Source organism: Phyllobates terribilis, unplaced genomic scaffold (genome assembly GCF_046119375.1).
Source record: "Phyllobates terribilis strain yellow unplaced genomic scaffold, ASM4611937v1 Scaffold_11__3_contigs__length_659146591, whole genome shotgun sequence".
Taxonomy (NCBI): Eukaryota; Metazoa; Chordata; class Amphibia; order Anura; family Dendrobatidae; genus Phyllobates; species Phyllobates terribilis.
Window position 1 is genome coordinate 616,447,104 of NW_027362771.1, and position 15,571 is coordinate 616,462,674.

Genomic DNA, 15,571 nt, shown 5'->3' on the forward strand with positions numbered 1-15,571 from the left:
GGTGTATATGGGGGCTGTGTATACAGGAGGGGAGGATGCGGTGTATATGGGGGGCTGTGTATACAGGAGGGGGGATGCGGTGTATATGGGGGCTGTGTATACAGGAGGGGAGGATGCGGTGTATATGGGGGGCTGTGTATACAGGAGGGGGGATGCGGTGTATATGGGGGCTGTGTATACAGGAGGGGGGATGCGGTGTATATGGGGGGCTGTGTATACAGGAGGGGGGATGCGGTGTATATGGGGGCTGTGTATACAGGAGGGGAGGATGCGGTGTATATGGGGGGCTGTGTATACAGGAGGGGGGGCTGTGTGTATACAGGAAGGGGGAGGATGCGGTGTATATGGGGGGCTGTGTATACAGGAGGGGGGATGCGGTGTATATGGGGGCTGTGTATACAGGAGGGGGGATGCGGTGTATATGGGGGCTGTGTATACAGGAGGGGGGGATGCGGTGTATATGGGGGCTGTGTATACAGGAGGGGGGATGCGGTGTATATGGGGGCTGTGTATACAGGAGGGGGGATGCAGTGTATATGGGGGCTGTGTATACAGGAGGGGGGATGCGGTGTATATGGGGGCTGTGTGTATACAGGAGGGGGGATGCGGTGTATATGGGGGCTGTGTATACAGGAGGGGGGATGCAGTGTATATGGGGGCTGTGTATACAGGAGGGGGGGCTGTGTGTATACAGGAAGGGGGAGGATGCGGTGTATATGGGGGCTGTGTGTATACAGGAGGGGGGATGCGGTGTATATGGGGGCTGTGTATACAGGAGGGTGAGAAATGAGGGGCCGTGTGTATACGGGGGGTGCGGTGTATATGGGGGGCTGTGTATACAGGAGGGGGGGCTGTGTGTATACAGGAAGGGGGAGGATGCGGTGTATATGGGGGGCTGTGTATACAGGAGGGGGGATGCGGTGTATATGGGGGGCTGTGTGTATACAGGAGGGGGGGCTGTGTGTATACAGGAAGGGGGAGGATGCGGTGTATATGGGGGGCTGTGTATACAGGAGGGGGGATGCGGTGTATATGGGGGGCTGTGTGTATACAGGAGGGGAGGATGCCGTGTATATGGGGGCTGTGTATACAGGAGGGGGGGATGCGGTGTATATGGGGGGCTGTGTATACAGGAGGGGGGGATGCGGTGTATATGGGGGCTGTGTATACAGGAGGGGGGATGCGGTGTATAGGGGGGCTGTGTGTGTACAGGAGGGGGGATGCGGTGTATATGGGGGGCTGTGTATACAGGAGGGGGGGTGCGGTGTATATGGGGGCTGTGTATACAGGAGGGGGGATGCGGTGTATATGGGGGGCTGTGTATACAGGAGGGGGGATGCGGTGTATATGGGAGCTGTGTATACAGGAGGGGGGGATGCGGTGTATATGGGGGCTGTGTATACAGGAGGGGGGATGCGGTGTATATGGGGGGCTGTGTATACAGGAGGGGGGGATGCGGTGTATATGGGGGCTGTGTATACAGGAGGGGGGATGCAGTGTATATGGGGGGCTGTGTATACAGGAGGGGGGATGCGGTGTATATGGGGGCTGTGTATACAGGAGGGGAGGATGCGGTGTATATGGGGGGCTGTGTATACAGGAGGGGGGGATGCGGTGTATATGGGGGGCTGTGTATACAGGAGGGGGGATGCGGTGTATATGGGGGCTGTGTATACAGGAGGGGAGGATGCGGTGTATATGGGGGGCTGTGTATACAGGAGGGGGGGATGCGGTGTATACTGGAGGGGGGATGCGGTGTATATGGGGGGCTGTGTATACAGGAGGGGGGGATGCGGTGTATACAGGAGGGGGGGATGCGGTGTATATGGGGGGCTGTGTGTATACAGGAGGGGGGGTGCGGTGTATATGGGGGCTGTGTATACAGGAAGGGAGGATGCGGTGTATATGGGGGGATGCGGTGTATATGGGGGGCTGTGTATACAGGAGGGGGGATGCGGTGTATATGGGGGCTGTGTATACAGGAGGGGGGATGCGGTGTATATGGGGGCTGTGTATACAGGAGGGGGGATGCGGTGTATATGGGGGCTGTGTATACAGGAGGGGGGATGCGGTGTATATGGGGGCTGTGTATACAGGAGGGGTGGATGCGGTGTATATGGGGGGCTGTGTATACAGGAGGGGGGATGCGGTGTATATGGGGGCTGTGTATACAGGAGGGGGGATGCGGTGTATATGGGGGCTGTGTATACAGGAGGGGAGGATGCGGTGTATATGGGGGCTGTGTATACAGGAGGGGGGGATGCGGTGTATATGGGGGCTGTGTATACAGGAGGGGGGGTGCGGTGTATATGGGGGGCTGTGTGTATACAGGAGGGGGGGTTGCGGTGTATATGGGGGCTGTGTATACAGGAGGGGGGGTTGCGGTGTATATGGGGGCTGTGTATACAGGAGGGGAGGATGCGGTGTATATGGGGGGCTGTGTATACAGGAGGGGGGATGCGGTGTATATGGGGGGCTGTGTGTATATGGGGGGCTGTGTGTATACAGGAGGGGGGGTGCGGTGTATATGGGGGCTGTGTGTATACAGGAGGGGGGGATGCGGTGTATATGGGGGCTGTGTATACAGGAGGGGGGATGCGGTGTATATGGGGGCTGTGTACACAGGAGGGGGGATGCGGTGTATATGGGGGGCTGTGTATACAGGAGGGGGGATGCGGTGTATATGGGGGCAGTGTATACAGGAGGGGGGGATGCGGTGTATATGGGGGCTGTGTATACAGGAGGGGGGTTGCGGTGTATATGGGGGCTGTGTATACAGGAGGGGAGGATGCGGTGTATATGGGGGGCTGTGTGTATACAGGAGGGGGGGACGCGGTGTATATGGGGGCTGTGTATACAGGAGGGGGGTTGCGGTGTATATGGGGGCTGTGTATACAGGAGGGGGGATGCGGTGTATATGGGGGCTGTGTATACAGGAGGGGGGGTGCGGTGTATATGGGGGGCTGTGTATACAGGAGGAGAGGATGCGGTGTATATGGGGGGCTGTGTGTATACAGGAGGGGGGGACGCGGTGTATATGGGGGCTGTGTATACAGGAGGGGGGTTGCGGTGTATATGGGGGCTGTGTATACAGGAGGGGGGATGCGGTGTATATGGGGGGCTGTGTATACAGGAGGGGGGGATGCGGTGTATATGGGGGCTGTGTATACAGGAGGGGGGATGCGGTGTATATGGGGGCTGTGTATACAGGAGGGGGGGTGCGGTGTATATGGGGGGCTGTGTATACAGGAGGGGAGGATGCGGTGTATATGGGGGGCTGTGTGTATACAGGAGGGGGGGACGCGGTGTATATGGGGGCTGTGTATACAGGAGGGGGGTTGCGGTGTATATGGGGGCTGTGTATACAGGAGGGGGGATGCGGTGTATATGGGGGCTGTGTATACAGGAGGGGGGATGCGGTGTATATGGGGGCTGTGTATACAGGAGGGGGGGATGCGGTGTATATGGGGGCAGTGTATACAGGAGGGGGGGATGCGGTGTATATGGGGGCTGTGTATACAGGAGGGGGGTTGCGGTGTATATGGGGGCTGTGTATACAGGAGGGGGGATGCGGTGTATATGGGGGCTGTGTATACAGGAGGGGGGATGCGGTGTATATGGGGGGCTGTGTATACAGGAGGGGGGGTTGCGGTGTATATGGGGGGCTGTATATACAGGAGGGGGGGATGCGGTGTATATGGGGCGCTGTGTGTACACAGGGGGATGCGGTGTATATGGGGGGCTGTGTATACAGGAGGGGGATGAGGTGTATATGGGGGGCTGTGTGTATACAGGAGGGGGGATGCGGTGTATATGGGGGGCTGTGTATACAGGAGGGGGGGATGCGGTGTACATGGGGGCTGTGTATACAAGAGGGGGGGTGCGGTGTATATGGGGGCTGTGTATACAGGAGGGGGGATGCGGTGTATATGGGGGCTGTGTATACAGGAGGGGGGATGCGGTGTATATGGGGGGCTGTGTGTATACAGGAGGGGGGGATGCGGTGTATATGGGGGCTGTGTATACAGGAGGGGGGATGCGGTGTATATGGGGGGCTGTGTATACAGGAGGGGGGATGCGGTGTATATGGGGGCTGTGTATACAGGAGGGGGGGACGCCGTGTATATGGGGTGCTGTGTATACAGGAGGGGGGGCTGTGTGTATACAGGAGGGGGATGCGGTGTATATGGGGGCTGTGTATACAGGAGGGGGGATGCGGTGTATATGGGGGGCTGTGTGTATACAGGAGGGGGGGATGCGGTGTATATGGGGGCTGTGTATACAGGAGGGGGGATGCGGTGTATATGGGGGCTGTGTATACAGGAGGGGGGATGCGGTGTATATGGGGGGCTGTGTATACAGGAGGGGGGGATGCGGTGTATATGGGGGGCTGTGTATACAGGAGGGGGGGATGCGGTGTATATGGGGGGCTGTGTATACAGGAGGGGGGATGCGGTGTATATGGGGGCTGTGTATACAGGAGGGGGGGACGCCGTGTATATGGGGTGCTGTGTATACAGGAGGGGGGGACGCGGTGTATATGGGGGGCTGTGTGTATACAGGAGGGGGGATACGGTGTATATGGGGGCTGTGTATACAGGAGGGGGGATACGGTGTATATGGGGGCTGTGTATACAGGAGGGGGGATGCGGTGTATATGGGGGGCTGTGTATACAGGAGGGGGGGATGCGGTGTATATGGGGGCTGTGTGTATACAGGAGGGGGGATGCGGTGTATATGGGGGCTGTGTATACAGGAGGGGAGGATGCGGTGTATATGGGGGCTGTGTATACAGGAGGGGGGATGCAGTGTATATGGGGGGCAGTGTATACAGGAGGGGGGATGCGGTGTATATGGGGGGCTGTGTATACAGGAGGGGTGGGATGAGGTGTATATGGGGGGGCTGTGTATACAGGAGGGGGGATGCGGTGTATATGGGGGGCTGTGTGTATACAGGAGGGGGGGTTGCGGTGTATATGGGGGCTGTGTATACAGGAGGGGAGGATGCGGTGTATATGGGGGGCTGTGTATACAGGAGGGGGGGATGCGGTGTATATGGGGGGCTGTGTGTATATGGGGGGCTGTGTGTATACAGGAGGGGGGATACGGTGTATATGGGGGCTGTGTATACAGGAGGGGGGATGCGGTGTATATGGGGGGCTGTGTATACAGGAGGGGGGGATGCGGTGTATATGGGGGCTGTGTGTATACAGGAGGGGGGATGCGGTGTATATGGGGGCTGTGTATACAGGAGGGGGGATGCGGTGTATATGGGGGCTGTGTATACAGGAGGGGGGATGCAGTGTATATGGGGGGCAGTGTATACAGGAGGGGGGATGCGGTGTATATGGGGGGCTGTGTATACAGGAGGGGTGGGATGAGGTGTATATGGGGGGGCTGTGTGTATACAGGAGGGGGGGATGTGGTGTATATGGGGGCTGTGTATACAGGAGGGGGGATGCGGTGTATATGGGGGGCTATGTATACAGGAGGGGGGATGCGGTGTATATGGTGGGCTGTGTATACAGGAGGGGGGATGCGGTGTATATGGGGGGCTGTGTATACAGGAGGGGGGATGCGGTGTATATGGGGGGCTGTGTATACAGGAGGGGGGATGCGGTGTATATGGGGGCTGTGTATACAGGAGGGGGGGACGCCGTGTATATGGGGTGCTGTGTATACAGGAGGGGGGATGCGGTGTATATGGGGGGCTGTGTATACAGGAGGGGGGATGCGGTGTATATGGGGGGCTGTGTATACAGGAGGGGGGATGCGGTGTATATGGGGGCTGTGTATACAGGAGGGGGGGACGCCGTGTATATGGGGTGCTGTGTATACAGGAGGGGGGGACGCGGTGTATATGGGGCGCTGTGTGTACACAGGGGGATGCGGTGTATATGGGGGGCTGTGTATACAGGAGGGGGGGATGAGGTGTATATGGGGGGCTGTGTATATACAGGAGGGGGGGATGAGGTGTATATGGGGGGCTGTGTATACAGGAGGGGGGGTGCGGTGTATATGGGGGGCTGTGTGTATAGAGTGGGGGCTGTGTGTACACAGGAGGGGGGGTGCGGTGTATATGGGGGGCTGTGTATACAGGAGGGGGGGATGCGGTGTATATGGTGGGCTGTGTATACAGGAGGGGGGGTGAGGTGTATATGGGGGGCTGTGTATATACAGGAGGGGGGGATGAGGTGTATATGGGGGGCTGTGTATACAGGAGGGGGGGATGAGGTGTATATGGGGGGCTGTGTATATACAGGAGGGGGGGGATGAGGTGTATATGGGGGGCTGTGTATACAGGAGGGGGGATGCGGTGTATATGGGGGGCTGTGTATACAGGAGGGGGGGATGCGGTGTATATGGTGGGCTGTGTATACAGGAGGGGGATGCGGTGTCTATGGGGGGCTGTGTATACAGGAGGGGGGATGCGGTGTATATGGGGGGCTGTGTGTATACAGGAGGGGGGGATGCGGTGTATATGGGGGGCTGTGTATACAGGAGGGGGGGATGCGGTGTATATGGGGGCTGTGTATACAAGAGGGGGGGTGCGGTGTATATGGGGGCTGTGTGTATACAGGAGGGGGGATGCGGTGTATATGGGGGCTGTGTATACAGGAGGGGGGATGCGGTGTATATGGGGGGCTGTGTATACAGGAGGGGGGATGCGGTGTATATGGGGGGCTGTGTATACAGGAGGGGGGATGCGGTGTATATGGTGGGCTGTGTATACAGGAGGGGGGATGCGGTGTATATGAGGGGCTGTGTATACAGGAGGGGGGATGCGGTGTATATGGGGGGCTGTGTATACAGGAGGGGGGATGCGGTTTATATGGGGGGCTGTGTGTATACACGGGGAATGCGGTGTATATGGGGGGCTGTGTATACAGGAGGGGGGATGCGGTGTATATGGGGGGCTGTGTGTATACACGGGGGGTGCGGTGTATATGGGGGGGCTGTGTGACACGTGTGAGGATCTCTCTGTGCGGACCACCTTGTACCCCTGCTTCTCCTTCTTCCCCAGAGACCCCTGCGCCCCCTCAGGAGGAGAAGCCCCGGCTGCGCTCCACTAACTCCTCGGGCAGTGATACGGACGGCTCGCAGACCCGCGCCTACTTCAGCGGTAAAGCCCGGGTGTCCTTCCGCCACGAGATGGACTCCACCATGATTGTGAACGACTCCACCTTCTGAGGACAGGAGCAGCTATTCCTCCAGGATCTGGGGGTCCTCCTGCGAGGGGTCCGCACTGACTATTACCTACAAGGGACTACAATCTCATCATCCTCAGCCGGTGGCGCAGTACTCAGGATGCACCAGTAGGGGGCAGTGCAGGCCTGTGTACGTATCATTGTGCAGTGACATAGCGCCCTATGTGCTGTACAGGACACTCACCTGCTCCATAGAGGAGTGCTGGCTATTGCTCTCTGTTATCAGCCACATGTGGAGCAGGATGTTTCAATATCTGTTGATTTCTCTGTTTCTGTTCTCGGCTTTTAATGAAATCTTATTACAGGTCGCCCCCTGGTGTCCACAGTCAGTACTGATCACCGAGGGACGATACTAGTGTGATGTGCTGGACCATCAGGTGCCGGATTAGCAGATGTACGACACTCCGCCGCTGACCACAAGTCCCAGCCGGCCCTCGCCTCAGTCAGATTTATTGATGTTTTTCACGTTTTATTTTTTTATGAATAAATATTAAAAAAAAAAATGCAAAGATCTGTGAAAGCGCCGCACCGACACAGGGTACCAGACCCTCAGCTGTGTATGCGAGTGCAACACGTGTGGGACGACGGCGACTGTCACACCCCGATCGTCCCAGCAGCCGACGCCCCCCGCTGTACAGCTTCATTATCAGCTTTACCAGTGATGTGAGTAAAAAATACCGCCATACCAAACACCACAACCGTCACCACATCACACCGCCATATCATACACCGCAACCGTCACCACACCGCCATACCATACACCGCAACCGTCACCACATCACACCGCCATATCATACACCGCAACCGTCACCACATATCACACCGCCATACCATACACCGCAACCGTCACCACACATCTCACCGCCATATCATACACAGCAAGCGTCACCACATATCACACCGCCATATCATACACCGCAACCGTCACCACATCACACCGCCATACCATACACCGCAACAGTCACCACACATCTCACCGCCATATCATACACAGCAAGCGTCACCACATATCACACCGCCATATCATACACCGCAACAGTCACATCACACCGCCATATCATACACCGCAACCGTCACCACATCACACCGCCATACCATACACCGCAACCACACCGCCATACCATACACCGCAACCGTCACATCACACCGCCATATCATACACCGCAACCGTCACCACATATCACACCGCCATACCATACACCGCAACCGTCACCACACATCTCACCGCCATATCATACACAGCAAGCGTCACCACATATCACACCGCCATATCATACACCGCAACCGTCACCACATCACACCGCCATACCATACACCGCAACAGTCACCACACATCTCACCGCCATATCATACACAGCAAGCGTCACCACATATCACACCGCCATATCATACACCGCAACAGTCACATCACACCGCCATACCATACACAACCGTCACCACATCACACCGCCATACCATACACCGCAACCGTCACCACACCGCCATACCATACACCGCAACAGTCACCACACATCTCACCGCCATATCATACACAACCGTCACCACACCGCCATCACATACACCGCCATACCATACACCGCAACCGTCACCACATATCACACACCGCAACCGTCACCACACATCACACCGCCATATCATACACCACAACCGTCACCACACCGCCATATCATACACCGCAACCGTCACCACACCGCCATATCATACACCGCAACCATCACCACACCATACACCGCCATATCATACACCACAACCGTCACCACACCGCCATATCATACACCACAACCGTCACCACACCGCCATATCATACACCGCAACCGTCACCACACCGCCATATCATACACCGCAACCATCACCACACCATACACCGCCATACCATACACCGCAACCGTCACCACATATCACACCGCCATACCATACACCGCAACCGTCACCACATATCACACCGCCATACCATACACCGCAACCGTCACCACATATCACACCGCCATACCATACACCGTAACCGTCACCACATATCACACCTCCATATCATACACTGCAACATCACCACATATCACACCGCCATATCATACACCGCAACCATCACCACACCTCACACCGCCATACCATACACCGCAACCGTCACTACATATCACACCGCCATACCATACACAGCAACCGTCACCACATATTACACCGCCATATCATACATCGCAACGGTCACCACATATCACACCGCCATATCATACACCGCAACAGTCGCCATCTATCACACCGCCATATCATACACCACAACCGTCACCACATATCACACCGCCATATCATACACCGCAACCGTCACCACACATCACACCGCCATATCATACACCACAACCGTCACCACACCGCCATATCATACACCGCAACCGTCACCACACCGCCATATCATACAACGCAACCGTCACCACATATCACACCGCCATACCATACACCGCAACCGTCACCACATATCACACCGCCATACCATACACAGCAACCGTCACCACATATCACACCGCCATATCATACACAGCAACCGTCACCACATATCACACCGCCATATCATACACCGCAACCGTCACCACATATTACACCGCCATATCATACATCGCAAGCGTCACCACATATCACACCGCCATATCATACACCGCAACAGTCGCCACATATCACACCGCCATACCATACACCGCAACCGTCACCACATATCACACCGCCATACCATACACAGCAACCGTCACCACATATCACACCGCCATATCATACACCGCAAGCTTCACCACATATCACACCGCCATATCATACACCGCAACAGTCGCCATATATCACACCGCCATATCATACACCGCAACCGTCACCACATATCACACCGCCATATCATACACCGCAAGCTTCACCACATATCACACCGCCATATCATACACCGCAACCATCACCTCATATCACACCGCCATATCATACACCGCAACCGTCACCACATATCACACCGCCATATCATACACCGCAACATCACCACCGCCATATCATACACGGCAACAGTCGCCACATATCACACCGCCATACCATACACCACATCACCACATATCACACCGCCATACCATACACCACATCACACCGCCATATCATACACCACAACATCACCACATATCACACCGCCATATCATACACCGCAACAGTCACCATATATAACCACCGCCATATCATACACCGCAACAGTCGCCACATATCACACCGCCATATCATACACCGCAACCGTCACCACATATCACACCGCCATATCATACACCGCAACAGTCGCCACATATCACACCGCCATACCATACACCGCCATATCATACACCACAACCGTCACCACCGCCATATCATACACCGCAACAGTCGCCACATATCACACCGCCATACCATACACCGCAACCGTCACCACATATCACACCTCCATATCATACACCGCAACCGTCACCACATATCACCACCGCCATATCACACACCGCAACAGTCGCCACATATCACACCGCCATATCATACACCGCAACCGTCACCACATATCACACCGCCATATCATACACCGCAACCGTCACCACATATCACACCGCCATATCATACACCGCAACCGTCACCACATATCACACCGCCATATCATACACCGCAACAGTCGCCACATATCACACCGCCATACCATACACCGCAACCGTCACCACATATCACACCTCCATATCATACACCGCAACCGTCACCACATATCACCACCGCCATATCACACACCGCAACCGTCGCCACATATCACACCGCCATATCATACACCGCAACCGTCACCACATATCACACGGCCATATCATACACGGCAACAGTCGCCACATATCACACCGCCATACCATACACCACAACATCACCACATATCACACCGCCATATCATATACCACAACATCACCACATATCACACCGCCATATCATACACCACAACATCACCACATATCACACCGCCATATCATACACCGCAACAGTCGCCACATATCACACCGCCATACCATACACCGCCATATCATACACCACAACCGTCACCACATGTCACCACCGCCATATCATACACCGCAACAGTCGCCACATATCACACCGCCATACCATACACCGCAATCGTCACCACATATCACACCTCCATATCATACACCGCAACCGTCACCACATATCACCACCGCCATATCACACACCGCAACAGTCGCCACATATCACACCGCCATATCATACACCGCAACCGTCACCACACATCACACCGCCATATCATACACCGCAACAGTCACCATATCACACCGCCATATCATACACCGCAACCGTCACATCACACCGCCATATCATACACAGCAACCGTCACCACATATCACACTGCCATATCATACACCGCAACATCACCACATATCACACCGCCATATCATACACCGCAACCGTCACCACACATCACACCGCCATATCATACACAGCAACATCGCCACACATCACACCGCCATATCATACACCGCAACAGTCGCCATATATCACACCGCCATATCATACACCGCAACCCTCCCCACATATCACACCGCCATATCATACACCACAACCGTCACCACATATCACACCGCCATATCATACACCGCAACAGTCGCCATATATCACACCGCCATACCATACACCGCAACCGTCCCCACATATCACACCGCCATATCATACACCACAACATTCGCCACATATCACACCGCCATACCATACACCGCAACCGTCCCCACATATCACACCGCCATATCATACACCACAACCGTCACCACATATCACACCGCCATATCATACACCGCAACAGTCGCCATATATCACACCGCCATATCATACAACGCAACCCTCCCCACATATCACACCGCCATACCATACACCACAACATCACCACATATCACACCGCCATACCATACACCGCAACATCACCACATATCACACCGCCATATCATACACCGCAACATCACCACATATCACACCGCCATACCATACACCGCAACATCACCACATATCACACCGCCATATCATACACCGCAACAGTCGCCACATATCACCACCGCCATATCATACAATGCAACCCTCCCCACATATCACACCGCCATACCATACACCACAACATCACCACATATCACACCGCCATACCATACACCGCAACATCACCACATATCACACCGCCATATCATACACCGCAACATCACCACATATCACACCGCCATATCATACACCGCAACCGTCCCCACATATCACACCGCGATATCATACACCACAACAGTCGCCACATATCACACCGCCATATCATACACCGCAGCCGTCACCACATATCACACCGCCATATCATACACCGCAACCGTCACCACATATCACACTGCCATTTCATACACCGCAACAGTCACCACATATCACACCGCCATATCATACACCGCAGCCGTCACCACATATCACACCGCCATACCATACAACGCATCAGTCGCCACATATCACACACCGCAACAGTCACCACATATCACACCGCCATATCATACACCGCAGCCGTCACCACATATCACACCGCCATATCATACACCGCAGCCGTCACCACATATCACACCGCCATATCATACACCGCAACCGTCACCACATATCACACTGCCATATCATACACCGCAACAGTCACCACATATCACACCGCCATATCATACACCGCAACCGTCACCACATATCACACCGCCATATCATACACCACAACCGTCACCACATATCACACCGCCATATCATACACCGCAACATCACCACATATCACACCGCCATATCATACACCGCAGCCGTCACCACATATCACACCGCCATATCATACACCGCAACAGTCACCACATATCACACCGCCATATCATACACCACAACCGTCACCACATATCACACCGCCATATCATACACCGCAACATCACCACATATCACACCGCCATATCATACACCGCAACCGTCACCACATATCACACCGCCATATCATACACCGCAACCGTCACCACATATCACACCGCCATATCATACACCGCAACCGTCGCCACAAATCACACCGCCATATCATACACCGCAACCGTCACCACATATCACACCGCCATATCATACACCACAACCGTCGCCACATATCACACCGCCATATCATACACCACAAGTCGCCACATATCACACCGCCATATCATACACAACAGTCGCCACATATCACACCGCCATATCATACACCACAACCGTCACCAAATATCACACCGCCATATCATACACCGCAACCGTCACCACATATCACACCGCCATATCATACACCGCAACCGTCACCACATATCACACCGCCATATCATACACCACATCACACCGCCATACCATACACCGCAAGCGTCGCCACATATCACACCGCCATATCATACACCACATCACACCGCCATACCATACACCGCAACCGTCACCACATATCACACCGCCATATCATACACCACAACAGTCGCCACATATCACACCGCCATATACACCGCAACCGTCGCCACATATCACACCGCCATATCATACACAGCAACAGTCACCACATATCACCACCGCCATACCATACACCGCAACCGTCATCACACCGCCATATCATACACCGCAGCCGTCACCACACATCACACCGCCATATCATACACCGCAGCCGTCACCACACATCACACCGCCATATCATACACCGCAACCGTCACCACATCACACCGCCATATCATACACCGCAACCGTCACCACATATCACACCGCCATACCATACACCGCAACCGTCACCACATATCAAACCGCCACACCATACACCGCAACCGTCACCACATATCACACCGCCATATCATACACCGCAACCGTCACCACATGACATCGCCATATCATACACCGCAACCGTCACCACATATCAAACCGCCATATCATACACCGCAACCGTCACCACATCACACAGCCACATCATACACCGCAACCGTCACCACATCACACAGCCACATCATACACCGCAACCGTCACCACATATCACACCGCCATATCATACACCACATCACACCGCCATACCATACACCGCAAGCGTCGCCACATATCACACCGCCATATCATACACCGCAACCGTCACCACATATCACACCGCCATATCATACACCACAACAGTCGCCACATATCACACCGCCATATACACCGCAACCGTCGCCACATATCACACCGCCATATCATACACAGCAACAGTCACCACATATCACCACCGCCATACCATACACCGCAACCGTCATCACACCGCCATATCATACACCGCAGCCGTCACCACACATCACACCGCCATATCATACACCGCAGCCGTCACCACACATCACACCGCCATATCATACACCGCAACCGTCACCACATCACACCGCCATATCATACACCGCAACCGTCACCACATATCACACCGCCATACCATACACCGCAACCGTCACCACATATCAAACCGCCATACCATACACCGCAACCGTCACCACATATCAAACCGCCATACCATACACCGCAACCGTCACCACATATCACACCGCCATATCATACACCGCAACCGTCACCACATGACATCGCCATATCATACACCGCAACCGTCACCACATATCAAACCGCCATATCATACACCGCAACCGTCACCACATCACACAGCCACATCATACACCGCAACCGTCACCACATCACACAGCCACATCATACACCGCAACCGTCACCACATATCACACCGCCACATCATACACCGCAACATCACCACATATCACACCGCCATATCATACACCACATCAAACCGCCATATCATACACCGCAACCGTCACCACATATCACACCGCCATATCATACACCGCAAGCGTCACCACATCACACCGCCATATCATACACTGCAACCGTCACCACACCGCCATACCATACACCGCAACCGTCACCACATATCACACCGCGATATCACCACATATAGCACCGCAGAGCAATGCTGAGACACCGCGCTGACAACAGTGATAATCAGAACGCCATACTGTGCACAAAGGGCCACGCAGAGGAATAACACCGCCATATAGTGCACATAATGACAATACTGCACGGCCGGCTGCACGGCCGGCGTCACACGGGGGGCGGCTGCACGGCCGGCGTCACACGGGGGGTGGCTGCACGGCCGGCGTCACACGGGGGGCGGCTGCACGGCCGGCGTCACACGGGGGGCGGCTGCACGGCCGGCGTCACACGGGGGGCGGCTGCACGGCCGGCGTCACACGGGGGGCGGCTGCACGGCCGGCGTCACACGGGGGGCGGCTGCACGGCCGGCGTCACACGGGGGGCGGCTGCACGGCCGGCGTCACACGGGGGGCGGCTGC

General features: G+C 55.2%; 1 protein-coding gene across 2 annotated transcripts in view; it reads left to right on the plus strand.

Moving 5' to 3' along the window:
* The window catches only part of CUNH17orf114 (chromosome unknown C17orf114 homolog), a 34,245-nt gene extending 26,570 nt beyond the window's left edge, over positions 1–7,675 (plus strand). The window contains exons 4-5 of one of the 2 annotated variants that reach the window (XR_012251155.1): positions 7,025–7,338; positions 7,514–7,671. Coding sequence is in view for 1 of the 2 variants with exons in the window: in XM_073651018.1 (XP_073507119.1) it covers positions 7,025–7,191 (167 nt within the window). In the remaining variant the exon portion in view is untranslated. Of the gene's footprint in view, positions 1–7,024 lie in introns of both variants that reach the window. The other variant, XM_073651018.1, reaches the window with a different exon arrangement.
* The last annotated feature ends 7,896 nt before the right edge of the window (positions 7,676–15,571 follow it).